This window comes from Equus quagga, chromosome 5 (assembly GCF_021613505.1).
Source record: "Equus quagga isolate Etosha38 chromosome 5, UCLA_HA_Equagga_1.0, whole genome shotgun sequence".
Taxonomy (NCBI): Eukaryota; Metazoa; Chordata; class Mammalia; order Perissodactyla; family Equidae; genus Equus; species Equus quagga.
In genome coordinates, this window is record NC_060271.1 from 6660562 (window position 1) to 6688176 (window position 27615).

At 38.4% G+C, this 27615-nt stretch overlaps 1 protein-coding gene across 4 annotated transcripts in view; it reads right to left on the reverse strand.

The window, feature by feature from the left end:
* ZYG11B (zyg-11 family member B, cell cycle regulator) overlaps nt 1-27615 on the reverse strand; it is an 86110-nt gene that overhangs the window by 24057 nt on the left and 34438 nt on the right. For all 4 annotated transcript variants that reach the window (XM_046662762.1, XM_046662763.1, XM_046662764.1 and 1 more), the window contains 7 exons: nt 14420-14560; nt 11424-11600; nt 10474-10538; nt 6062-6161; nt 5769-5819; nt 3063-3224; nt 2910-2957 (listed from right to left, as the gene is read on the reverse strand). In XM_046662762.1, coding sequence (XP_046518718.1) covers nt 2910-2957; nt 3063-3224; nt 5769-5819; nt 6062-6161; nt 10474-10538; nt 11424-11600; nt 14420-14560 — 744 coding nt within the window. The remainder of the gene's footprint in view (nt 1-2909; nt 2958-3062; nt 3225-5768; nt 5820-6061; nt 6162-10473; nt 10539-11423; nt 11601-14419; nt 14561-27615) is intronic.

The following is a 27615-nucleotide window of genomic DNA, read 5'->3' on the forward strand; positions in this document are numbered from 1 at the left end:
AGAAAAAAGCTAATCAACATCTTTAAAGTACTGTCAACTTTGAATTCTCTACCTGGCAAAAATATTTTTCAAACAAAAAGGTTAAATAAAGATGTTTGCAGGGGCCTGCGCAGTGGCATAGCAGTTAAGTTCACATGCTCTGCTTTGGTGGCCCTGGGTTCACCTGTTCAGATCCTGGGCTCAGACCTATGCATCGCTTATTGGGCCATGCTGTGACAGGCATCCCACATATAAAGTGGAGGAAGATGGGCACAGATGTTAGCTCAGAGCCAATCTTCCTCAGCAAAAAAAAGAGGAGGATTGGGGGTGGTTGTTAGGTCAGGGGTAATCTTCCTTAAAAAAAAGGTGTTTGCAGACATATAAAAGCTGAAGATTTCATCATCAGCAGACCCACACTATACAAAGCTTCAAAGGATGCCTTTTAGGCAGAAGGAAAATGAAACCAAATGGAAATCTAGATCTACACGAAGGAAAGAAGAGCCTCAAAAATAGCAGCTACTTGGTAAACATATAAGATTTTAAAAATTATTTAAATCTCCTTGAAAGATAATCAAGATTTTAAATAAAAATAACAATGTGTGGTTTATAACGTATGTAAAAGTAAAGTGCATGACAACAATAGCATAAAACAAGGAAGATCAGAAATGGAAGTCTATTACTGTAAGCTTCCTACACTATATATGAAATTGCATAAAATCACTTAAAGGTAAATTGTGATTAAAGATGTATACTATAAACTCAAAGAAATAATTAACACAACAAAGGAAAGAGGAATATCTAATAAGCCAAGAAAGGAGATCAAATGGAATCATAAAAAAATACTTAACCAAAAGAAGGAAGAAAAAACAAAGAAGAGACGGGACAAACAGAAAACAAACGCCAGGGGCCGGCCCCGTGGCCGAGTGGTTAAGTTCGTGTGCTCTGCTTCAGCGGCCCCAGGGTTTCGCTGGTTCGGATCCTGGGCGCGGACATGGCACCGCTCATCAGGCCATGCTGAGGCGGCGTCCCACATGCCACAGCTAGAAGGACCCACAACTAAAAATACACAACTATGTACCGGGGGGCTTTGGGGAGAAAAAGGAAAAATAAAATCTTAAAAAATAATAATAATAAAATAAAATAAATAAACAAATAAATAAATGATCCAAATAGCTCAAATAAAAAGCAAAGATTATCAGGATTGGATAAAAAAGTAGGATGCAAAGTATATGCTGTCTACAAGAAACACACTTTAAATACAAAGACAAATATAGGTTAAAAGTAAAAGGATGGAAAAATATAAACCATGTTAACATTAGGCAAAAGAAAGCTGGAATGGTTATAGTAAGAGGAGACAAAGGAGATTTCAAAGTAAAGGATATCACCAGAGATGAAGGTCATGTCATAATGAGAAAGGGATCAATTAATCAAGAAGGCATAACAATTTTGTTATTGAACCTAATAATAGAGCTTTTTTTTCACAGAGCTTTAAAACACATGAGGCAAAAATTGATAGAACTGTAAGGAGAAACAGACAAATCCACAATTATATTTGGAGATTTTTAAACCCCTATAGATAATCGCTAGAGCAAGTAGGCAGAAAATCAGTAAGAATATGGTAGACTTGAACAATATCAACCAACTAGACCTGACTGACACTGACAGAACACGGAACATTTGCAGAATCGAACAGCAGCAGATTACACATTCTCCTCAAGTACACATGGGACATCGACCAGGACAGACCATATTCCAGGCCACAAACACAACACGAGTCCCAATAAATTTCAAAGGACTTACATAAAACAAACTATGTTCTCTGACCACAAAAAATTAAATCAGTCAATATCTCAAACTAAATTATCGAAAAAAATTCAATCAGAGTAATGGAGAAAAATATGGAAGGGAGCATATGAGGTTGTATTAATTACCTCATGGAGATGAACACGATGGAAGGTTGGGGACAGAGTTTTAAACTTTTTAAATACATTTTTGCACTATTTCACTAGTTATAGTAAACATGTATCCTTTTTAAAATTTAGAACAAAAAGATTTTAAAGCCCTATGAGATCTCTCTGAATCCTTAAAATAATTTCCCTTTTTCCTCTTCCGAAGACTTCAGCCAACTTCTGTATCTAAAATCCTATGAACTCGGAATAAAACAATCAAATACTATAATTTATTTAATACTTCCCTATTACTCGGCATTTAGGTCTTTTTACATTTTCTACTTTAGACAACTAAAGCTATAGCGAATAGACAGATCCTCCTTAAATGCCAGCCCTCAGCCTTCCCCAAATCCATCTCTCACTGCTCAGTATCTCATGCTCTTGCATCCGGAGAACAAACATTAATCTACATTCTTTTTACTCACTAAGCTAATCTACGCCTCCTATGATCTCATTCCTCAAGAGCTGAGGTCTGTTCTAAAATGGCTTTTATCAAGTAGGTACTTTGCGTGTTGCAGTGATTAAAGGTGATAAAAACATTTAATCCCTCACCTTTGACTCAAAATCCTAGAGAGCTCATTTTAATCTATATCCAATATCTTTACAGAATATCTTATTTGTTAAGCAGTCCTTTAAGCAGTAATCGTTAATTACCAAACATAGCATCTAAGAACCCTTGTTGGCAATATTTTTAAATAAGATCTGTTTTTTCTGATTATAAAAATAAAACATGCTCACGGTGAAGCTTTGTGCTATACCAAAAAATAAAAAGAAAAGTGTGTAATTTGTATTTTTCCTTTTAATGTGGTGAAAATCTTAATACGCATATTTAGTTTTATAGTCTGCTTTTTCACTTAATTATATTATATATACTTTCTAATGTCATTAAGTGTTTATAAATAGAGTATCAACTTTCAATGTATTACCTCAGATGGAAAATAATTACAGCTTAGAATTTAGCAGGAAATGCTTATATCTTACCAAAAGTCCTAGGACTTTCTGCTGGATGGATGACTCAGTTGGGAAAGACTGTAAAAGGAAAGAGAAACCTGTAACTATCTAAAGAACCAAATATAATAAATCAATGCTTAAATCAACCAACGTCAAAGCTGTCGGCTAAATTCCCATTCTAACCTCTAGAACCCTCATGAAGAGTTCTAACCCTTGGTTTTCAATAAAGTGTCTGCATGTGGTTGGCGATTCATCTGTGAGGTTCCAAAGTGCACTCAAAGTAAACTTCAAAGTAGTGTCCACTGAATTTTGATTGGTTTTCTGCTTCACTATTTGAAGAAGTTGCTGAAAGAAGGAAAATAGAATTAATTTCTCTTTATTGAATTGTTATTGCAATTAGTGGTAATAACCATAAGTCCATGAAGATTAGTCTCATGGCTTAAAACATTCCCTATAAAATGTTTTTCATAAGTACAACAAACAGTCTCTTGGATCAGACTTTTCCTTCAACGAGAAAAAAGTATAAGATCTTCATAAATATTTCTATATTATTCTGATAATACCTATAATCTAATTGCCTGTACATAAAGTGAACAACAAAATGATAAAGCTTAGGACCAACTATCTTACCCAATTGGTCATAACATACACTCATTTCAGATCCTGGGATGAAAATAGTGGAGGGGGAAAAGGAGAAAGAAGCTAATATTTATTAACCATCAGCAAATTATTTCCTATATTGTAGTAATGTTATCCCCATTTTTCAGGAGAGGAAATTGAGTCTAAGAAATATTAAGTAATTTGATCACGGTTAGCTGAGTAAGAGAAAGTAAGAACTGAAAGACCCAGTTCTATCTAACTCCAAGTTTTCCTTAAGAAAAAAAGAAAGGACAAACTACATACAATAGTTAGAGAATTTAAGTCTATATTGGATTTAAATAAGATAACAGCTTTGAAATTCCATTTGTAAATTATTTCTCTCTTAGCTTTAAACTAAGAAATTTAAGTTTGAAAGATAAATGTTTTAAGACCTACATAAGGCATCCATAATTCCATTTTTAGATTACACTTCTGGGGGTAAAAGGGAGCTCTACTAAAACATACAGAAGCAAACATTAATAAACACTATTACTTAAAGATATATAGAATTCAGGAAAAAATTTTTAGGGAACACAAACATCTAGGTGCAATTATGTAACTTAACAGTATAGTGGCTAAGATTGTGCAGCGCTAGAATCAAGGTACTCGAGTTTAAATAGAAACTCTACATCTGACTAACTTCGCAACCTTGTTTGCCAATTGAATTCTTGTTTGCTCATCTGTAAATTGCAGGTGATAATTACGAACTAAAAAAAAAAAAAGGCAGCTATCAACATCATTATTACTACTACTAATTCCTGCTTAAACCAAGCTTAATTTTCCCCCAAAGCATGAGTGGACTACTTTCTTAAAATCTTTGAATATATCTCCAGCCCAAATTACTGAAACACATGTATAGCAATAAAAAGTCATATTTAAAATTAAAATGTCATTCCTGAAAATAGTAAAAATCAGCATCCTTCTCTACTAATCTAACATATATTGTATTTTGTGTTAGGCACTTAGTATATATTCCTTTAATTAATCTTGTTTTCCTTTTCATTTAGTCTTCACAATAACTGCATAAAGTATTTTTTCTATTCTTTTCTTTCTTTCTTTCCTTTTTTTTTTTTTTTTGGTGAGGAAGATTGGCCCTGAGCTAACATCTGTTGCCAATCTTCCTCTATTTTTTGTATGTGGGATGCTGCCACAGCATGGCCTGATGAGTGGTGTACAGGTCTGCACTCAGGACCTGAACCTGTGAACCCCAGGCCACCGAAGCAGAGTGTGCAAACCTAACTGCTACGCCACCAGGCAGGCCCCTGTATGAAGTATTTTTTATCACCCCTAAGAAAATTTATTGACTTGCCTCAAATTACACAGCTAGTAAGTGACAGAATTCGGAATAAACCCAGATATGTTGACTCCAGAATTACTACTCTTTTCATTACACCACCAGAGCCATCTCTCTTTACATTACTTTTTTTATTCATATCTATATTATTATACTTATTAGATTGTATTAAATTGTCTATACAGCTATTTTCTCTACCATACTGTGAATTTCTTATGGACAGGAATTATAGATACAATTCAGTGAATCCCTAACCACCAGTAAGGTGGTAGGTACCTGTTGATACTCCATACATATTTATCAAATGAATGACTTACTCTCTCATTACATACATGATTTGTAAGTCATAGAAAAAGGGAGTCTCTCCTTTGACTTTTCCATCTACTATATTATTGTTAAAACATGCCATGCCAGGATTGTAACAGCAAGCTCACTCCTAAGTGGACTTTTTGCCTCCAGTCCTCTCCAAGACACTGTTAATATTTATTCTCTTTAAAGCATCTTAACTTTTCACTGTTCATTATATTATTTCCACAACTAAGTGTAAGCAAGCAAAATCATACATCAGCTAAATCTTCTTCTTCCCAAAAGCATCTAGTACAATCTTATGCCTATAACAGTGTCTCTACATTTTCTTTATAAATAACAAAATCACAGAATTTTAGAACTAGATAGGATCTTAAGGCTTATTTAGGCCCCAATGGTTCAGGCAATTTGTCTAAATTCACAAATTGAGTTTACAAGCTAGATCCTAGGTCATCTGACTCCTAGTTCAGGGATCTTTCCATTTCCAATAAGGAGTAAAGCTGTCTCTATGAAAAGAAATGAATACACTCATTTAGAAGTAACAAAAATAATTTTTTTTAATATAAAATGTCAGAAGATACACAACGCTGCCTGAAAACAATAAAATGAAAACTGTCTAGTGGTCTGCATGGAGGAGACAACAGACTTACTCTGACAATGAAGAGCTCAGCACCAAGCTGTGCAGTTTGTTCTGTAGAAAGCTGCAAGTGAGCAGAAGACAAAGTAAATGCCCAAAGACTCACTAGTGTGAGCTAACACCACTTACAGTCACAAAGACTACGATCTCTGATCGACTTGGAATTCTGCAATAGTGAATGCAGCTTGAATAAGCAGGCTGGCAGAGAGGCTTACAGACATTTCTGGCAAACAGATTTTGGGAAAAACAGTAACTAGAATGAGAAACAGCTGCCTACTGAAAATTATTCAACGAAAGTTCAGGTACCTTGGCAGCCAGGATGGAAATGATAGCAACTGCCATCCTCTGCATGTTTTGATCCTCATGGTTGCAGAGCCACTGCATGACAAGCTTGGCTGCCTCAAATCTGAAAACACACAAAGGGTTTCATAAATTAATCCTGGAGGCCCAGGTACAGTTTCAGAACTCCAGCTGGCAATTGATGCTACAATTTAGGTGAGTGAGAAGGAAAAGGAAAATTCCTCTTAACTGATAGAAAATAAAAATGACACTTAGTGTTTTGGAGATGGTACCTCATTATTAATTCTGACAACACTTTGTAAAGAAACAAGTTTGGAAACCATGGTCAAAACTATCTGGCATTCATCTTCTAGAATTACAACATTTTTAGTCTATATTTCTATTCTATAGTGATTTTTAAAGATTATATTTTTTCTTTTGCTCCCCAAAGCCCCCAGGTATATAGTTGTGTATTTTCAGTTGTGGGTCCTTCTAGTTGTAGCATGTGGGATGCTGCCTCAGCGTGGCCTGATGAGCGGTGCCACGTCCGCGCCCAGGATTCAAACAAGCGAAACCCTGGGCCGCCGAAGTGGAGCATGCGAACTTAACCACTTGGCCACAGGGCCGGCCCCACTATAGCGATTTTTATACTATAGTAATAATTGATTATTTTCTGGGCTCCTCACAGTACCTGGCACAATGGGAAGATTCATCACTCACAAACATTTACTGAGCCCATGCTTTGTGCCAGATACTGTTCTTGGTGCTGGAGACAGAGTAGCGAACAAGACAGAAAAATATTTCTGCTCTCATACAGTGTATTCTCTAGTGGGGAAGACAGATAATAAATTGTATAAATAAGTAAAATGTATGATATGATTAGGTACTGACGTGTGCTAGAGAGAAAAAAATAAAGCAGGAAAAGAGAGGATATGAAATGGTGAAATTTTATGTAAGGTAACTAGGGAAGGCCTCACTGAAACTTTTGAGGAAGAAAGAAGCCAGCCATGTGGATATCTTAGGGGAAAAGCATTCTAGGCAGAGGGAATGGGAAACATAACAACCCCTAAGTGGGAGTGTGCCTGGAGGTTTTGAGACAAGCATGGAGGCCAGTGCAGCCAGAGCAGAGAGAACAAGGGAAGGAGCAGCACTAAGAGATGAGGTCAGAGGTAACAGGGGATCCAGATCACAGAGTCTTAGTAAAGAATTAGCTTTTACCCTGAATGAGACAGAAAGCCATGGAAGGATTTTGAGCACAGATATGACAAGAACTGACATGTTTTTAATAGGATTATTCTACCAGCTGTGTTTAGAATAAACTTCAGGAGGGCAAAGACAGAAGCAAGGAGAGCAGTTCAGAGGCTACCACAATAATTCAGCAGGGAAATCACTTTTAGTCTAGCCCAAGTGGTAGAAGTGGAAGTGAAGAGAAACTGTCGAATTCTGGATATATTTGAAGATAGAGCTGGATTTGCCAAAAGACTGAATGTGGGGTGTGAGATAAGGAGAGAAATTAAGGACAACACCAAGGAATATATCTGATTATCTTACCCATAATTTCATCTTTCAAGACTTGGCTCAAATAACACTTCCTTTGAGAAGCTTTCCTTGACAAGTTTATCATTGTCTTCTCACTGCTCTTTAGCGTGTGTTTGCAACTCAGAGAGCTGCGATTAGCTAAGACTCACCTGAATCCCCTATTGGCCAGTGAGGGAAGGGATCATATCTTGTTTAGCCCTTTACACCAAGAACCCAATATAGAGCTTTACACACAAATAGTGTTTTTTGTTTGCCTGTTTTGTTTCTTTAAGGAAGATTAGCCCTGAGCTAACATCTGCTGCCAATTCTCCTCTTTCTGCTGAGCAAGACTGGCCCTGAGCTAATATCCATGCCCATCTTCCTCTACTTTATATGTGGGACACCTGCCACAGCATAGCTTGCCAAGCAGTGCCATGTCCGCACCCGGGATCCGAATCAGCGAACCCCGGGTTGCTGAAGCAGAGCGTGCGCACTTAACCACTGTGCCACCAGGCCGGCTCCACAAATAGTGTTTAATACATGTTGGCTGAATGATTATATTGATGTAAATTATTCCTCTGCAACTTCCCTCAGATGTACTGTTACTTCCTTTCTCTTCCCAAAGCCATCTCTGAGCAAGCCCATTACTGGCATGCCACAGTAGATTCCTAACGGGCTTCTCTGCCTCTATTGTTTCCCTTCATTTGTGCAAACACGTTGGTAATAAATAAATCTGTCAGAGGACTCAGGTATGATGTCACTCCTCTACTCACAGCATTTTAAGACTCTAGCAATGGACCCATACACTCAAATCTTTTTTCCTGCCTACTCTATGATTACTGCAAAGTGGACTGCTCATTAGTCCCGAAACATGCCCACAATCATGAGGTAATATAGCCTGGCAGTTAAGGGCACAGATTCTGAAGTTGTTTGAATTTGGGGTTTGAATTCTAGTTCTACCTAATGCTAATGGTAATAATAAAATAAATTATTTTATCACGTGAGGCAATGCAGTGAAGTCGTTAAGAACATCACACACTTTGGAGTCAGCCTGGATTCAAACATCACCTCTATCACTTACTAACTTTGGGACCCTGGGCAAGTTCCTTAATCTCTCCAAATTTCAGTTTTCTCATCTGTAAAATAACAAGATCTATTCCATAGGATTGTTGTGAGGATTAAATGATATCACATACAAAGCTTAGACTTAGTATAGAACTTGGCACATACCAAGCCTTTGACACAGGTTAAGTTTTACTAGTATTATTATTGACTTCTTGACTTCCTCTATGCCTCATTCATGCATTTCCCACAACGTAAAACAATCAGCTCAACCAGTTCTCATCTTTGAAGGAATACAGCATGGACGTAAAAAGTAGAGGCTCTGGAGCCACTCTGGATTTAAATCTAAATTCTACTACTTACTATCTTCTCACCTTGAGCAAGTTACTAAATCTGTGCCTCTGTTTCCTCATCTGTAAAATGAAGATTACAAGAGCAACAATTTCAAAGGACAGTTGTAAGAATGGAATTAGCATATGTAAAGCACTTAGCACAGTGCCTGGCAATAGCAAGTGGTTCACACACGTTAGTTGTTACCTTTATTATCTCAAATGCCATCACTAACATGAAATCTTTAATGATCACCAATCAGATGGAATCTTTCCCTCCTCACCTGGGGGCCCAATGCATTCTGCCATCCTCTATTATCAGAAATTCTGTCTTCTATTTACTCATTCATTCATTCATGCATCCATCCATCCAACATCCATTTAAGCACTAGAGATAAAGAGATTAACCAATCACAGTCTCTGACCACAGAGAAGCTCAATTCTTCACGGTGCATTGGCAAACCACAGCCCACTCACAGTGACGTTATAGCTGTGGGCCCGGCTGTCTGTTTTCTAAAGCTTTATTGGAACATACTTACCCCATTTGTTCATATATTGTGCTGCTTCAGAGGTACAACGACAGAGTTAAGTAGTTGCAACAGAGACTCTATGACTCATAAGCCTAAAATACTTATTATCTTGTGCTTTAAGGAAAAGTTTGCTAACCCCTGGGCTAGTTTACAATTTTCTTAAGGGGAGTGACTATATCTTTCCTACCTATGACTTCATGTGATCAGTACAGATGCTCAATATTCATAAAATAAAATTAGTAATCTACATGAGATATACGTAGTTGTATTTTTATCCAAACTATTTATTTCAAAAAGTAGATGAAACACCTCATTCCTCAACCAGGTCAGATAACAGTGCACTGTTAGCCAAATAAAAGCAGATCACAGTAAAATTTCTGCTTGAGAAATATACTTTTCATTACAACATAAAATATAAATTTATTTTTGAAATACCATTATTAAAAAACTATTTTAAAATAGTAAAATGAAAAAAATCACCTTTTCAGCTCCCAAATCATGACATCTCAGAAAACAAGGGAATCCTTTATACTTACTGGAATCCAACTATATGGCCTCCTTTAACCTCTGCTTAAAAAGTTTCTTCTATAATTCAATATCAAATAAACAATAAGAATAAGGTATGACACAGAGGAAAGAACACTGGACCTAGAACGAGAGATGTGTGTTTCTAGCCTTGCAGTTACGGGTCAAAAACTATGGGCAAGACACTGAATCTCTGTATGCCTCAGTTTCTCTGGCCCACAATATTCTAAAAACTATATTTAGTGGACATTCTAAAAACTATAAGCAATATAAATTATCAAGCATAGGGCTATGAAAACAGGGGCCAATCCGTATCATGAATGTCAGAGCACTAAATTAGAGAAGAAGATTTAGCATCCTATAAGGCAATGCCAATCCCATCCACTTGATTAATTGTACACCAGAGATATTTAACTGGGAAGAAATGAGCCAAGACAGATTTTACCCCATTTTAAATTCTAGGGTTATCACTTGCCTGTTAAATGGAACATCTTGAAGGATCCGGTCACTGCAAAGTGAAAGGAGGCAATTCTTTTGTAACTAAAGAACCAAAGAGAGAAAAGAAAAATCATGAATAAAATATTGGTTTGTTATTTTCTAACCTGGGGTAGCCTCTATAAAAAAAGGAAGAAGCCACTGATGAAACACCACTTATTTCTTATTTATTCTGCCCACCTACTGTTGAAAGACTGATTTCCACTAGACACATATAAGTTTACTTGCATATTTTTTTTTTTTTGTCTTTTCCATTAGATGAGAAATAGGATAATTCCAGCTAATCTCCCTCCCTTCTGGTGACCTTTGGGTGGATCCTGCCTTGTCTTCTGTCCACCTGGCATCCAGAGGCCGCGAAAATCAAAGCCTAAAGTTCATCTAGTTTGTCAACTGACCTCAATGAGCGAAGCTGGGTTTAGTGATCCACTCACCAATCTGAGTTGCCAATTTTACTTAGTGTTCGGCCTCTGAGTATTTTTTACTAACTTGCCAACTCACTGCTAAATTTTAAGAGTTAAAAATATAATTCAAGCAGCATTTTTAGTTTTCATCCTGAGGACAGGACAGATTATGCAGTCCACCACACTGCTAGAAATAGAAAACCCACGTCTTACTCATTTCTGTATCCCAGGACTTGAGAGTGCCTAGCCCAGAACAGATGCTCTATGCCTGTTTGCTGAAATCATCACAAACTCAAGATCTGGGTGGAAGATGAGTTTATATGGCTTGCACTATTTCCTTCAACATCTGGATTTAAATACTTTTAAGCAGGGAACGCACTCTTTAGTTTTCTACTTCTCTGTTGTCCTATACTCAGTCATACCACAAGTTTATTACTTTACAGACGTCAAAGGCATTTGAATTGCCAGCCTTGGTCTGCTAAACTGAACTGTAGAAGGACTATCTGAATGAGAATTCCCACATGTCTACCTGCTGGTGATTGGGGAAATGTTCCATGGCTTTGAGCAGCAGATGGGTCACGTCAGCCAGGAGTCGAACAGGCATTCCTGCAGCGAGATCCTGCTTGGTTAAGTTAAACACACAGGCACTCGCAGCAAGTTGCACTGGCAAATTCATAGGGTGGTTTCTCATCCCAGTAACCACAAGCTGGAAAAAGAATTAGTTCTCTTAATCCACCTTATAAATACAAGCCCTATTCACATAGCAACATTACCTTTGTTGATCTATAATAGTTTTTAAGATGTCTTAAGTATATATTTTTTTTTTTTTTGAGGAAGATTAGCCATGAGCTAACTACTGCCAGTCCTCCTCTTTTTTGTTGAGGAAGCCTGGACCTGAGCTGATAACCGTGCCCATCTTCCTCTACTTTATATGTGGGACGCCTACCACAGCATGGCGGGCCAAGCTGTGCCATGTCCGCACCCGGGATTCGAACCAGCGAACCCTGGGCTGCTGAGAAGCAGAATGTGCGAACTTAACCACTGCGCCACCGGGCCGGCTCCAAGTATATCTTTTTTATCCTCATGTGCAAAGAGCCTAGGACAAAGCAGTTACTCACCAATATTTAGTTCCTGCCCACCTGGTCAAGGTAGGTATCAAGCTGTTCATGTCCAGAGATTTTTCTGTCAGGCTAATGAATCTTTTCTATTCAGGTAACCTCATCTTTGTATTTCCAAGATCTAGTACAGTGCCTGTTACATGCTAAGCACTAAATAAATTCTTACTGACTTGACTAGAGTAAACTAGTGGCACACTTCACTTTCAAATTCCAACATTCACTTCTTTGAGAACAGCACTACAGTTAGAGTACAATAAAATCCATTCACTTCCCTCTGGCCTAGATAACTATTTCTCACTTTTTCTTCTCTCCTTGAAATCCCAACAAATCCTCCCCATTCCTCACTATCAGCTGAAGACCTCGCTCCAACTATACCGAGAAAACTGAAGCCAATCACAAAAGAACTTCAGATTCCCACTACCACATGCACCCCCCTTACCAGCACACACACATGTATCTGCTGCCTTCCTGTCTGTTACCATAAATGATCTTTTTGGGCTCCTCTCTAAAGGTAACCCTTCTACTTATATGCTAGATCCTTCCCCTCTTATCTACGCAAGGACGTTGCTTCATCTGTTCTCCCTTCTCACTCCTACATCAATTTTTTATTCTGTACTGGACCATTCTTATCAGCATACAAACAAGCTAAGTTTTCTCCCATCTTAAAACAAAACAAAACCACCCAAAAACCTGGGCTGGCCTTGCAGCCAAGTGGTTAGGTTCGTGTGCTCCACTTTGGCGGTCTGTGGTTTTCTGGTTCAGATCCTGGGTGCAGGCCTACACACTGCTCATCAAGCCACGCTGTGGTGGCATCCCACATAGAAGAACTAGAATGACCTACAACTAGGATAATATACAACTATGTAGTGGGGCTTTGGGGAGAAAAAAGAGGAAGATTGGCAACAGATGTTAGCTCAGGGCCAATTTTCCTCACCAAAAAAGCATACTTTAAAAACAAACAAACAAAAAATCTACTTCCTCAGCCAAGTATCACCTTTTTGCTTTGTTCCACTTTGCAGCAAAACTCCTTAAGAGAATTGCTTATATTCTTTTCATTTCTCTCTGCATCATTCTCTGAATGAATGAATGAATGAGTAAATATTTCAGATCAGGACTAGAGGTCTAGTCGTTTGCTGCTCAGGTTCACAGTAACCCAAACTAAAAAACATAACGCAGAAAGCAAGTGCCAATATCTTCTGGTACGTATGGAAAGGGTAACAGGTGTTGGGGATAACATCCTAGGGACTGAAACATTACTGGCTCCTATGCAAGCACCCCGTTCTCAAAATTTAAGATACCTGGGAGGTTAAGTCATTTCTGGTTCTGCCATTCATTGATACTTAACCTCACAGACCCTCAGTCACAAAATCTGTAAAACAAAAGATAAAACTTATCTCTTGGGACTGTTGTGCCCACTCAGTGAGGTACCAAACATAACAAAGTCCTACACTCACTGGTCTCAAAATTGCATGGGCATAAAGATTATCTTGGGGGGTTATTAAAATGCAGATTCCTGTACCTCATCCAGCCCTATAGAATCTAAATTTCTTGGGTGGGGTTCACAATTACACTTTTTAAAATAAACAATATTCCAGACTTCTGGTGGACAAAGGACCACATTCTGACAAATAACTGCTCTAAGCCATCAACAAAATTAAGAATCTTCCTTTCTTAGCCTTCAAAAGCTGTCTTGGTTAAAATACTTTAATTGAGGAATAATACAGATTAGTTATGAAAGCATAGGAAGTTCATCAATGATATGGAAAAGTGCCTTCTGGAAATCCAATACTATATTTCATTTTTTTTTAAGATTTTATTTTTTTTTAATTTTTTTCCTTTTTCTCCCCAAAGCCCCCCAGTACATAGTTGTATATTCTTCGTTGTGGGTCCTTCTAGTTGTGGCATGTGGGACGCTGCCTCAGCGTGGTTTGATGAGCAGTGCCATGTCCGCGCCCAGGATTCGAACCAACGAAACCCTGGGCCGCCTGCAGCGGAGCGCGCGAACTTAACCGCTCGGCCAGGGGGCCAGCCCCAATACTGTATTTCTAAAAAGACCCTATACGGAAGCAATACAAGGTGAATATACAATGCAGTGTCCTGATTCCAGTCATATACTTCTATTTGCCACTAGCTGGTGAAAAAAGATCACACTGGTTATAGGTTTTAGGCAGTTAATATGAACAGGAAGGCATTTACATTGTTTAATGAGACTACTATAAAACTTCAATAACACTATGTAACTACGTTCTTTCTCCTTTATAGCTGATAACTAAAACCACACATCATCAATCCCATTACAAAGAAAAATCAAAGACTAAAAGCAAATTTTCACCAATGTTCTTCACAAAACTATCATCTATCCAGGGAGAGAATTTAAAAATTTCTGTATCCAGTTTCTTACTCTTACCTTTAAAATTTCTGGCTTTGTTTTTTCCATCACATGAGTCAGGCTAAACAGGTGAAACAGAGCTTCCCGGACAAAGAATGCTCGTTCACTGTACCGCTTCAATGCTTCTGCAATCTGAGTTTCATTGGCTTCTCCAGACACCTTTGAACATAGCCAGAGGTTAGCTTTTAGGATTCCTTTCAACTTTCTAACTTTCTTTACCCAAACATCACTTGTATAGATGGCATCCAGGATAGCTATGTAAGGCTTGAAACAAATGGAAATGATTACTTTCCAACCCATCCAGAACAGGCATCCTGTGGAGGGGCACAGATGCTAAAGAGATGTATTTTAGATAGGCTCAGACCCTACTATAAGTCTGTGGGTAAAATTCTCTATACTCCACCTAAAATAAATCTCAAGATATCAAACACTATTTATAAGGTCTCACTATGTGATTAGGTTCCCATGTGCCTCTTAAGGTAACCCTCTCCCCTAACTCACAATACTACAGCTACATCGGCCTTTTTTTCTGATCTTTCAATAGGCCAAGCTCTTTCCCAGCAAAAGGCCATTATATATAATATCCTCTCTGACTGAAACCTTCCTTTCTTTCTTTGCCTGAGTAATTTCAACTCATCCTTCCCGATTCAAGTTAAATTATACTTCTTGAGAGAGGCCTTCCCTAACCCACCAATTTCAGTCAGGTCCCCGTGAAACATCTCCTTCATAGCTATTACCATAATCCCCCACTAGACGGACCCACTCACCAGTGTACCCCAACAGCTAGCATTATGTGTGGCTCAGAATAAGCACTCAATAAGTATTCATCAAATAAATGTATTAATTAACTTCCCCAGATCTATCAAGCTCCCATTCAGCATCAAGAGGTTCTGTTCAAAATTAAGTCTATCTCAGAATCTCCCATTTACACAGGTTAATATACTTATCTTAAACTATGGTTCACGTACCCTTGTGTAACCAAATGTATATAATGGGAAGTGGGTCTTAATAAAAGTAATCCAACTAATAAGTGAAGAAGAAATTATTAGAATATCACCATGATCCCCAATGAATTAACAGAATGAGGTATTAAGTGTCAACAACTGCAAACATCAGAGAAAGAAAAACAACCAGACATTATTGACTTCCCTAATGAAAGAGCACAACACCTAAGGGTCCTACTGAAGGGATCAAACATGAGTCCGATTAAGCCTCCAAAATCCAGCTACTGATTGCCACATAAGACAAAGAGAGAGAAATATGTACCATGAGTATACAATCCAGAAAGTTCAGATCGAGGGAAACTTCACAAGTCAAGAGCTAGATTCTTTAATAGACAAATTCTAAGGAAAAGAAAAGGGTGGAGACAGAACCTGTAAACTAAAAGATACTCAAAAGACCTATAATTTTGAAAAATGAGCATGATTAAGTGCCTAGAGATCAAGAGTTGGGTCATAAAACTACAAAGAAAAGCAAGGACATGATTATTATAAAAAGCAGGCCTGAGGTTGCGTTTGTAGAGAAGGAGGGCGTTGTGATCAGGATGGGGCACACAGAAGAGCTTCAGGGTAGCTGACAAAGTCCTATTTACTGTATTAACCTGAGAGATGGTCTCAAATGTGTTCACCTTATTTTCACTCATTAAGCTATACATTTGTTATTTACAGTCTTTGTATCTGTCTTATTTTACAATCAGGTAAAAAAAAAAAAAACATGAAAAAAACCCTGTCATTCAGAGATATATAATCTTCTCATTAAGTTGGAAGACTGAGTCTTTTTTGGCAGTAGCATTATACAAGGTGACACAAAAATAAATACTTTAAAAATATATTACTCAGTAATTAGGTTTTATGTGAACGTGTAGTATTCAAGTGGGAATGTGCAACTTTGAGGAAACGAAGGGCTGCATCATGGCTGACATTTCAAACACTGATATGATATGCTACAAAGGTCTAATATGAATTATACTACAGTACAGACATGTGCCAACTGACACAAGGCACATGCTGAGTATTTGTAAGACTGTGGAAATAACAATGGAAATTTCTTTACAAAATGCTTTTTAAACTATGTATGCATAGTACACATATATACACATTGGTCTTAACTATGTATTCACATACATAAGCAGTTATTGTATAATAAAAATTTTGCAAAGTGTTCAGTTCTTTTTAAATCACTCTGAACATTTTCCTAGATTATGTTAGATTTGGAGAGACAATGAAATGCTATGTGAGCTAAAAGAGATTTTAGGAGTGACGTCAGCAACATGGCAGAGTGAGCTGTTCCCTTTATCTCTCCCTCTTTGAACTACAACTAAATGGATATTCATTGATCAATGGAGGATACCAAAACAGTACAACAGGATGCCTGAGAGACCCACACAGCTATACATCTGAAGGTGGACAGACTACCCCCAGGAGGTGGTGGAGATAGGTGGCCACTCTCCAGCGCCCCCCAGCCGCCCTGTGCACACAAGTGACTGCTCTCCTGGCTGGAGGGCCCATAGCACCACTGTGGCCACAAGGGTGGGAGTGCACCTTGGTGCAACTTCAGGAACAGGTGACAGCAGCCCTGAGCCCCTGCATGATTGCTTTCCTGTCCAGTGGAAGAGCCCACAGTGCAGCTGCCACCCATGGGCCCCAGGGAGTGGCCCAGGCTCAGACCCAGTGTGGAGGCCCTGCCCAGCAAGCACAACAGTTACTGAGACTTAGGAGGAGATGGCAGCAGATCTGTGTGCTGGGGCAAATAAGTTCCTGGCTGCCGCGAACACCCAGAGTACTGCTGCAGCCCCAAAGAGGGGAGTGGGTCTCGGCAGGACTGTGAGAACAGGCAGCAGCAGCTCTGAGCCCCTGCATGATCGCTTTCCCGTCTGGTGGGAGAGCCACAGTGCCGCTGCAGCCTCCAGGGAGTGGCCCAAGCTCAGATCCAGTGAGGAGGTCCTGCCCACCAAGCACAACAGCTGGTGTGACCGAGGAGGAGACAGTGGTGAATCTGCATGCCCAGGTGAATGAGTCCCCAGCTGCTGCAAATGCCCATAGTACATTAGACCGCAGCCCCAAAGGGAAGAAAGCATCTTGGCAGGACTGTTGGAGCAGGTGGTGGCAGCTCTGAGCCCCGTGTGATTGCTTTCCCATTTGGTGGGAGAGTCCAAAGGGCTGCTATGGTCCCAAGGAGTGGCCCAGGCTCAGACAGACACAGCTGACAGGGACTGCGGCGGGCTCAGAATACACAGCATCTGCCTCCCACAAGTGGTGGCAGGTGGAATCTGCGATCAGATATTATCACCATGCAAAGGTGCAAATCCATCCCATCAAATACTGTGAAGAGGTATATTAATACTCCAGACCAGAAAGAAAAAGACAAACACCCAGAAATCAATGCTGAAGGCACAGAAATTTACAATCTAAATGAAAAAGAATTCAAAATAGCTATTGTAAAAAAACTCAACAAGTTACAAGGGAAGTCAGAAAGACAGTTCAATGGAATCAGTAATAAAATTAATGAACACTGGGGTCTGGCCCAGTGGCACAGCAGTTAAGTGTGCACGTTCCTCTTCTTGGTGGCCTGGGGTTCGCCGGTTTGGATCCCGGGTGCAGACATGGCACTGCTTGGCAAGCCATGCTGTGGTGGGCGTCCCACATATAAAGCAGAGGAAGATGGACATGGATATTAGCTCAGGGCCAGTCTTCTTCAGCAAAAAGAAGAGGATTGGCAGTAGTTAGCTCAGAGCTAATCTTCCTCAAAAAAAAAATATTAATGAACAGAGGGAATTCTTCACAAAAGAGATTGAAAATATAAAGAAAAAGCAATCAGAAATGTTGGAGATGAAAAACACAATAACAAGACAAAGAAAAATCTGGAGTCCTTAAATAACAGAGCTGATTTATGGAGGACAGAATTAGCAATTTAGAGGACAGAAATACAGAAATCCTTCAGCTGGTGGAGGAGAGTGAAATAAGACTAAACTGGCAAAAGTCAATGACAAAGAAAAAATATTAAGAGTAGCAGGGCAGACGAAAATAAACTACAAAGGAACTCCTATCAGGCATTCAGCAGATCTCTCAGCAGAAACCTTACAGGCTAGGAGAGAGTGGCATGATATATTCAAAATTCTGAAAGAAAATAACCTTCAGCCAAGAATACTCTATCCAACAAAAATATCTTTCAGATATGATGGTCAAATAAAAACTTTCTCAGATAAAAAAAAGCTAAGGGACTTTATCACCACAAGACCTCTCCTACAAGAAGTGCTCAAGAAGGCCTTCATACCTGAAAAAAAAGAAAGGGTTTACAAAGACTTGAGCAAGAAGATGAATAGGCAGACAAAATCAGAAAAGTGCAACTCTCTATCAGAACAGGTTAGCAAACAATTTTAACATTCAAGATGAAGGGAAGGAAAACATCAAGAATAAATGTAATCACTTCATTTTAACCACAAACTCACAAGACAAAACAGAATAAGTTGTGACAACAATAACTTAGATGAGGAAGAGTAAAGGGATAGAACCTGCTTAGAATAAGGAAATAAGAGGCTGTTAGAAAATGAGCTATCTCAGGGCCGGCCCTGTGGTCAAGTGGTTGGGTTCCCATGCTCTGTTTCGGTGGCCCAGGGTTTCACTGGATCGAATCCTTGGTGCAGACGTGGCACTGCTCATCAGGCCATGCTGAGGCAGCAGCAACCCACATGCCACAACTAGAAGGACCCACAACTGAAAATACACAACTATGTACTGGGGGGCTTTGGGAGAAAAAGGAAAAATTAAATTTAAAAAAAAAAAAAGAAAAGAAAATGAACTATCTCATCTATGAGATCTTTTAAACAGACCTCACAGTAACCACTAAATGAAAAATCAGAACAGAGACACAAACGATAAATAAAGAGAAAACTGAGAAAACCATCATAGACACGCACCAAACTGAACTGGCAGTCTGAAATACACAGGACAAGAAACAAGGGAAATATAGAACAACTGGAAAAGAAGTAATAAAACGGCAGCATTACACCTTCATTTATCCATCCAATCACTCTAAATGTAAACGGGTTGAATTCTCCAATCAAAATACACAGAATGGCTGGATTGATTGAAAAAAAAAAGACCCAATAATATGCTGCCTCCAGGAACACATCTCAGCTCTAAAAACAGTCACAGGTTTAGAGTGAAGGGATGAAAGATGATACTCCAAGCTAAGAGCAAACAAAAGAAAGCAGGTATTGCCATACTTATATCAGAAAAACTAGAATTCAAAATAGAAAAAGCAATGAGAGACAAAGAGGGACAGTATATAATGATAAAAGGGACACTCCACCAAGAGGACATAACACTTATAAATATATTTGCACCTAACACAGGAGCACCAAAGTACATAAAGCAACTATTAACTGACCTAAAAGGAGATATTAACAGCAACAGAATACTAGTAGGGGATCTTAACACCCCACTTATTTCAACGGATGGATCATCCAGACAAAGTCAACGAGGAAATACTGGAACTAAAAGAAAAACTAGACCAGATGGACTTAATATATATAGAACACTCTATCCAAAAACAGCAGAATACACATTCTTCCCAAGTGCACATGGAACGCTCTCAAAGACAGACCATATGTTGGGAAACAAGGCAAGCCTCAATAAATTTAAGAAGATTGAAATCATATCAAGCATCTTTTCCAACTATAATGCTATGAAACTAGAAATCAACTACAAGAAAAAAGCTGGGAAAGGGACAAAGTTGTGGAGACTAAATGACATGCTACTGAACAATAAATGGATCATTGAAGAAATGAAAGGAGAAATCAAAAAATATCTGGAGACAAATGAAAATGAAAATACACCATACCAATCATATGAGATTCAGCAAAAGCAGTCCAAAGAGGGAAATTCACAGCAATATAGGCCTACCTTAGCAAAATGGAAAAATCTCAAATAAGCATCTTAAACTACACCTAACAGAATTAGAAAAAGAAGAATAAACAAAGTCAAAGTCAGCAGAAGGCGGAGAATAATAAAAATTAGAGCAGAAATGAATGAAATTGAAACCAAAAATACAGTAGAAAGGATCAATGAAACTAAGAGCTGGTTCTTTGAGAAGATGAACAAAATTGACAAGCCCTTAGCCAGACTCACTAAGAAAAAAAGAGAGAAGCCTTAATTAAATAAAATTAGAAATGAAAGAGGAAAAATTACAACAGATAACACAAAAATACAAAGGATTATACAAGAATACTATAAAAAAATACGCCAACAAATTGGACAATCTAGAAGAAACGGATAAATTCTTAGACTCATACAACCTCCCAAAACTCAATCAAGAAGAAACAGAGAATCTGAACAGACCAATCACAAGAGATTGAAACAGTAATCAAAAAATTCCCCAAAGATAAAAGTCCAGGACCAGATCGTTTCTCTAGAGAATTCTACCAAACATTCAAAGAAGATTTAACACCCATCCTTCTCAAACTATTCCAAAAAATTGAAGAAGATGGAACAATTCCTAACACATTTTACGAGGCCAACATCACCCTGATCCCAAAGCCAGACAAGTACAACACAAAGAAGGAAAATTAGAGGCCAATATTGCTGATGAACACAGATGCAAAAATCCTCAACAAAATATTGGTAAACCAAATACAGCAATACACTAAAAGGATAATACACCATGATCAAGTGGGATTTACACTAGGGACACATGGATGGTTCAACACCTGCAAATCAATCAATGTGATGCACCACATTAACAAAATGAAGAATAAAAAACACATGATCATCTCAATAGATGCAGAGAAAGCATTGACAAGATCCAACTTCCATTTACAATAAAAACTCTCAATAAAATGGGTATAAAAGGAAAGTACCTTAACCTAATAAAGACCATATATGACAAACCCACAGCCAACATCATACTCAATGGGGAAAAACTGAAAGCCATCCCTCTGAGAACAGGAACAAGACAAGGGTGCTCACTCTCACCACTCTTATTCAACATAGTATTGGAGGTTTTGGCCAGAGTAATTAGGCAAGAAAAATAAATAAAAGGTATCCAAATTGGCAAGGAAGAAGTGAAACTCTTGCTGTTTCAGACAACATGATTTTATATATAGAAAACCCTAAAGAATCCATCAGAAAACTATTAGAAATAATGGGGCTGGCCCCGTGGCTGAGTGGTTAAGTTCGTGCACTCTGCTGCAGGCGGCCCAGTGTTTCGTTGGTTTGAATCCTGGGCGCAGACATGGCACTGCTCATCAAACCACGCTGAGGCAGCGTCCCACATGCCACAACTAGAAGGACCCACAACAAAGAATATACCACTATGTACCAGGGGGCTTTGGGGAGAAAAATAAAATCTTTAAAAAAAAAAAAAAAAAGAAAACTATTAGAAATAATCAACAACTACAGCAAAGTTGCAGGATACAAAATCAACTTACAAAAAAAGTTGCATTTCTATACTCTAATAACGAACTAACAGAAAGAGAACTCAAGAATACAATCCCATTTACAATTGCAACAAAAAGAATAAAATATCTAGGAATAAACTTAACTAAGGAGGTGAAAGACCTATACAATAAAAACTATAACACATTACTGAAAGCAATCGATGATGACACAAAGAAATGGAAAGATACTCCATGCACATGGATTGGAAGAATAAACATGGTTAAAATATCCATACTAGGGGCCGGCCCGGTGGTGCAGCGGTTAAGTTCGCACGTTCCGCTTCTCGGCGGCCCGGGGTTCACTGGTTCGGATCCCGGGTGCAGACATGGCACTGCTTGGCAGCCATGCTGTGGTAGGCGTCCCACGTATAAACTAGAGGAAGATGGGCACGGATGTTAGCTCAGAGCCAGGCTTCCTCAGCAAAAAAGAGGAGGACTGGCAATAGTTAGCTGAGGGCTAATCTTCCTCCAAAAAAAAAAAAATCAAAAAAAAAAAAACAAAAAAAAATATCCATACTACCTGAAGCAATCTACATAGTCAATGCAATCTCAATCAGAATCCCAATGACATTCTTCACTAAAATAGAATAAAGAATCCTAAAATTCATATGGGGCAATAAAAGATCCTGAATAGCTAAAGCAATACTGAGAAAAAAGAACAAAGCAGGAGGCATCACAATCCCTGACTTCAAAATATACTACAAAGCTATAGTAACCAAAACAGCAAAGTACTGGCACAAAAAGAGACACACAGATGAATGGAACAGAATTGAAAGCCCAGAAATAAATCCACACATCTTCGGACAGCTAATCCTTGACAAAGGAGATAAGAACACACATGGAGAAAGGAAAGTCTCTTCAATAAACGGTGCTTGGAAAACTGGACAGCCAGATGCAAAGGAATGAAAGTAGATGGATATAAATGGATGAAAGACTTGAAGGCAAGATGTGAAACCATAAAACTCCTAGAACAAAATATAGGCAGTACACTCTTCGACATTGGTCTTAGAAGGATCTTTTCGAATATCATGTCTACTCAAGAAGGGAAACAAACAAAAAAATAAACAAATGGGACTTCATCAGACTGAAGAGCTTCTGCAAGGCAAAGGAAACCATGAGCAAAATGAAAAGACAACTCAGTAACTGGGAGAAAATATCTGCAAATCATGTATCTAACAAGAGGTTAATCTCCAAAATATATAAAGAACACATACAACTCAACAACAACAAAAACAAACAACCCAATCAAAAAATGGGCAGAGGACATGAGCAGACATTTTTCCAAAGAAGATATACAGATGGCAAACAGACACAAGAAAAGATGTTCAACATCACTAATTATCAGGGAAATGCAAATCAAAACTACAGTGAGATATCACCTCACACCTGTTAGAATGGCTATAATTGCCAAGACAAAAATAACAAATGATGGAGAGGATGTGGAGAAAAGGGAACCCTCATACACTACTGGTGGGAACGCAAACTGGTGCAGCCACTGTGGAAAACAGTATGGAGATTTCTCAAAAAATTAAAAACAGAAATACCATATAATACAGCTATCCCACTACTGGGTATTTATCCAAAGAAGTTGAAATCAACAATTTAAAGAGACTTATGCACCCCTATGTTCATTGCAGCATTATTCACAATAGCCAAGATGTGGAAGCAAGTCAAGTGCCCATCAATTGATTAACAGATAAAGAAGACATGGTACATATATACAATGGAATACTACTCAGCCATAAAAGAGGACAAAATCATCCCATTTGCAACAACGTGGATGGACCTTGAGGGTATTATGTTAAGCTACATAAGCCAGACAGAGAAAGATAAACACCATGATTTCACTCATATGTGGAAGATAAACAAACACATGGACAAAGAGAACAGATTAGTGGTTACCAGAGGGGAAGGGGCTGGGGGGTGGGCATAAGCGGTAAAGGGGCACACGTGTATGGTGACTAACAAATAATAATGTTCAACTGAAATTTCACAATGTTATAAACTATTATGACCTTAGTAAAACAAAAAAAAATTTAAAATTTAAAAAAGATTGTAAGAGGGAAAATGTATAATAATGAGTTCAGTCAGATGTCTTTTACCCACATTTGGTTGATTGCAACAGCTTTATAATATCTTACATGAAATACAGCCTCAAGTTACCTTTGCATATAAATAAAAAACTTTTTGTAACTGGAATGTTAAATACTCTAAACCAATTTCATTGCCTGTATGTTTTATTCAGTGATCAACACTTCTTTAGCCAGTAATAACCCCTCAAATCAAGCAATCTGGCTCCTCAAACTATAAGCATCTTCAATTCAATCATTTTCATATGCTTGATAAAAAGAAACAAGTGTCTGTATACATCAGTTCTGCAAACAATTTAAAACAGAGAAAATGTCCTTAATCACTAAAATAAGCCTTATTAATATTTAATATATGCATTAAAACTTACATTTTAAGGAAAAATTTTCTCATAGCACTTTGTACATAACTCTACTATAGCATCTCTCACACTGGATTAAAGCTATTTTTAAATTTGTGTCTCCTCTCCACTAGACTAGAATTTCTCAAGAGCAGGGGCACTAACTCAGGCATCTTTAAAAAGTACTTAGTAAATGTTTTGTCTGTTTTTTTGGTGAGGTAGATTGGCCCTGAGCTAAAATCTGTTGCCAATCTTCTTCTTTTTCCTTGAGGAAGATTGTCGCCGAGTTAACATCTGTGCCAATCCTCCTTTATTTTTTCTATGGGGGATGCTGCCACAGCATGGCTTGATGAGCAGTGTGTAGGTCCATGCCCGGGATCTGAACTAGCAAACCCCGGGCTGCTGAAGTGGAACGTGCACACTTAACCATTACACCACCGGGCTGGCCCCTGTAAACGTTTTCTGAAATGGATCAATTCCTCTGTTTAAAAAAACTTCTATGTACCTTCACTGGATGTTGAGTACTGCAGTTCAATATAGGAGTCTTAGTTCAAGGGAGGAGTTTAGGCTAGAGACAGAAAGTTAGGAGTCATCAGCACATAGGTTTAAAGACTGAGGCATGGACCACTCCAATATTTAGAGGTCTGAGAGAGGAGGAAGAACCAATAAAGGAAATTGAGACTGAGCAGTCAGAAAAGTAGGAAAAAAGCCAGAGAAGTGTGATATCCTAGCAGCTAAGTAAAAAAAAGTATTTCAAGGAGGATAAGATCAGCTGTGTCGAATGCCACTTTAGATCAAGACTGAGAAGTAATACTGGGTTTAGCACATTTCCAGTCATTCTCAGGAACTGGGAACCACAGCTTGGCAGACAACCCCAGAATCTGGGAATGTGGTGGCCAAGAAACCTAAGAATCCTAGTTGTGGAGAAGTGGAAGGTTCAGGAAACTGATGGTGACAGAAGAGCAAATTGGGTGGGGAAGAAGCGATGACAAAGTTGGAAATGCTATGGTATGAAAACCCTCTGTGTTGGGACTATAAACTGAGAGGAAAACAAACAACTAAGACACTCAGAGGCAATGAGATGTGGTGGAAAGGACACATGCTTTGGAATCAAATAGTCTGAGGACCCAAGGGCAGGCTCCAATATCAATGTGACCCTTAAGAAAGGCACTCCCTTGGGGCCAGCTCCATGATGTAGTGGTTAAGCTCATGTGCTCGGCTTCAGCAGCCCAGGGTTCATGAGTTTGGATCCCAGGCGCAGATCTACACATCGCTCATCAAGCCATGCTGTGGCAGCATCCCCCATACAAAATAGAGGAAGATTGGCATAGATGTTAGCTCGAGGCCAATCTTCCTCACCAAAAAAAAAAAAAAGAAAGAAAGAAAGAAAGAAAGAGAGGAAGCCATTCCCTCTCGCTGAGGACAAGAATACTTCCTTCACAGAGTCAAGAGATCAAAATAAGTTATCCATATCAAAGTGTAATACACAGACTGTTTGTTCTTTATAACCACCCACTCAGAGTACCACATAATGCCTTATAAAGAATACTGGAGAGTCACACTGTCTCTATTTCTTGCACCCTTTAGTGCAGCCTAAAAAACTGAGGCATGTAAAGCCAAAAAGTCAATCTAAACTAATGAAAAGCACCACAACACTAAGACAATCATTTCAGCCAAGTTTTTCCATCAACTTTGCTATAGCGGACAATTCTAAAAAGGGAGACACGGCAATCTCACCTCTCTTCCCTTACCATGACCTATAGTTTTCCAGTTCTCAAATCAATATTCAAACAAATAATTTAAAAGAAACACCAATTTCTACATATAGTTGAATAAAGAGCAAAGTTGTAATGATCTCTTTTTTAAAAAATTATTTTAAAACAATGATTGTCAACTTTGGCTGTATATTGCAATCACCTAAGGAGCTTTAAAAAACACTGATGCCCGGGTCCCACTTCCCTGTGGTTCTGATGTAATTGTCCAAGATCCCCAGGTGATTTTTTTTAATAAAAAATTTTTTTCCAGCTTTATCAAGATACAACTGACATGTAAGATTGCCTAAGTTTAAGGTATACAACATGATGAGTTGATACATGTAAATATTGCAAAATAATTACCATGATAAAGTTAATTAACACATCCAGCATCTCACATAATTACATTCTAGGTAATTCTCATTGTAGTCAAAGTTGAGAATTACTGCTTCAATGTCTACAGAGGTGGAAATTAGAGAATGATGGCCAATAAAGTAGATGTTTCCTATGGCCAAGATTTCAAAGCAGTAACAGTTCCATTTGTGAAATCAAACTGTTCCACAAAAGCATTGTGGTATACAGATGTCCTACTAGCCACAATTTAAAAACGTAGGCAATTCACTCTGTTGGTTGTAAGAAGAATCAGCAAAAATCATACTGTTCTGGGATCACAACTACTATAGGATTTTCCCCTTGAGAAGATTATTTAGCTTAATGTACCGGGAACACATTTCCTTCATCCTTTGGGATGCAGGTCAAGCTTACCTCTTCTAGGAAATCCTTCCTCAACTACCAGCACACAGGGATTTCTTCCCCTTTAATTTTTACAATTCTTCGCTGTCTGATCCATTTGTTAGAGAGTTAAGCAACATTAAAACAGTAATTTACATTTTTATGCTTCCTTCATCAACAAGCCCTGTGCTTGAAATCTATCTCGTTCCATAACAAGTTGTTAGGTAAGTTCCTCACACTTCTAGTTGCCCTGCACCTGGCTGACGTGACCTGGCCACACCTGGCCCTGGCACCTACTTCTCCAGCCTCATCTTATCATTCTGACTTTCTACTGTTGAGCTCTAGCCACAGTGGCCTTCTTTCAGCTCCCTGGATATACCACGCTCCCTCCAACCACACACCTTTTGCATTTATTATTCTCTCTGCCTGGAATGTTGTCAACCAAGTTGCTCAAGATCTCCACTCATTCATCAACTTCTCGGAGAAGACTTAAACTAAGTTGAGTCTCTCTGGTAAGTATTCTCATAAATAGCACTGTGTATCTTCCAGAGTCTTAGCAGTTTAAAGCATATATGTGTGCATAGATTATATAAATACATATGTATGATACACAAATATACATATTTAAAACACACACACAGCATATATTTGAATGTTTGACTCTATTACTAAATTACAAGCTCCATGAGGGCAAGACCATGTCTGTTTGGCCTCACCATCAAATCCACCATGTCTAAAACAGTGGCTAGTGCACAGAGGTACTTGACAAAATATTTATTGAATGAATAAATAAGAAAGTGACTCAAAATCATTAATCATTTTCTACATTCTTTTTTTTTTTTTTGAGGAAGATTAGCCCTGAGCT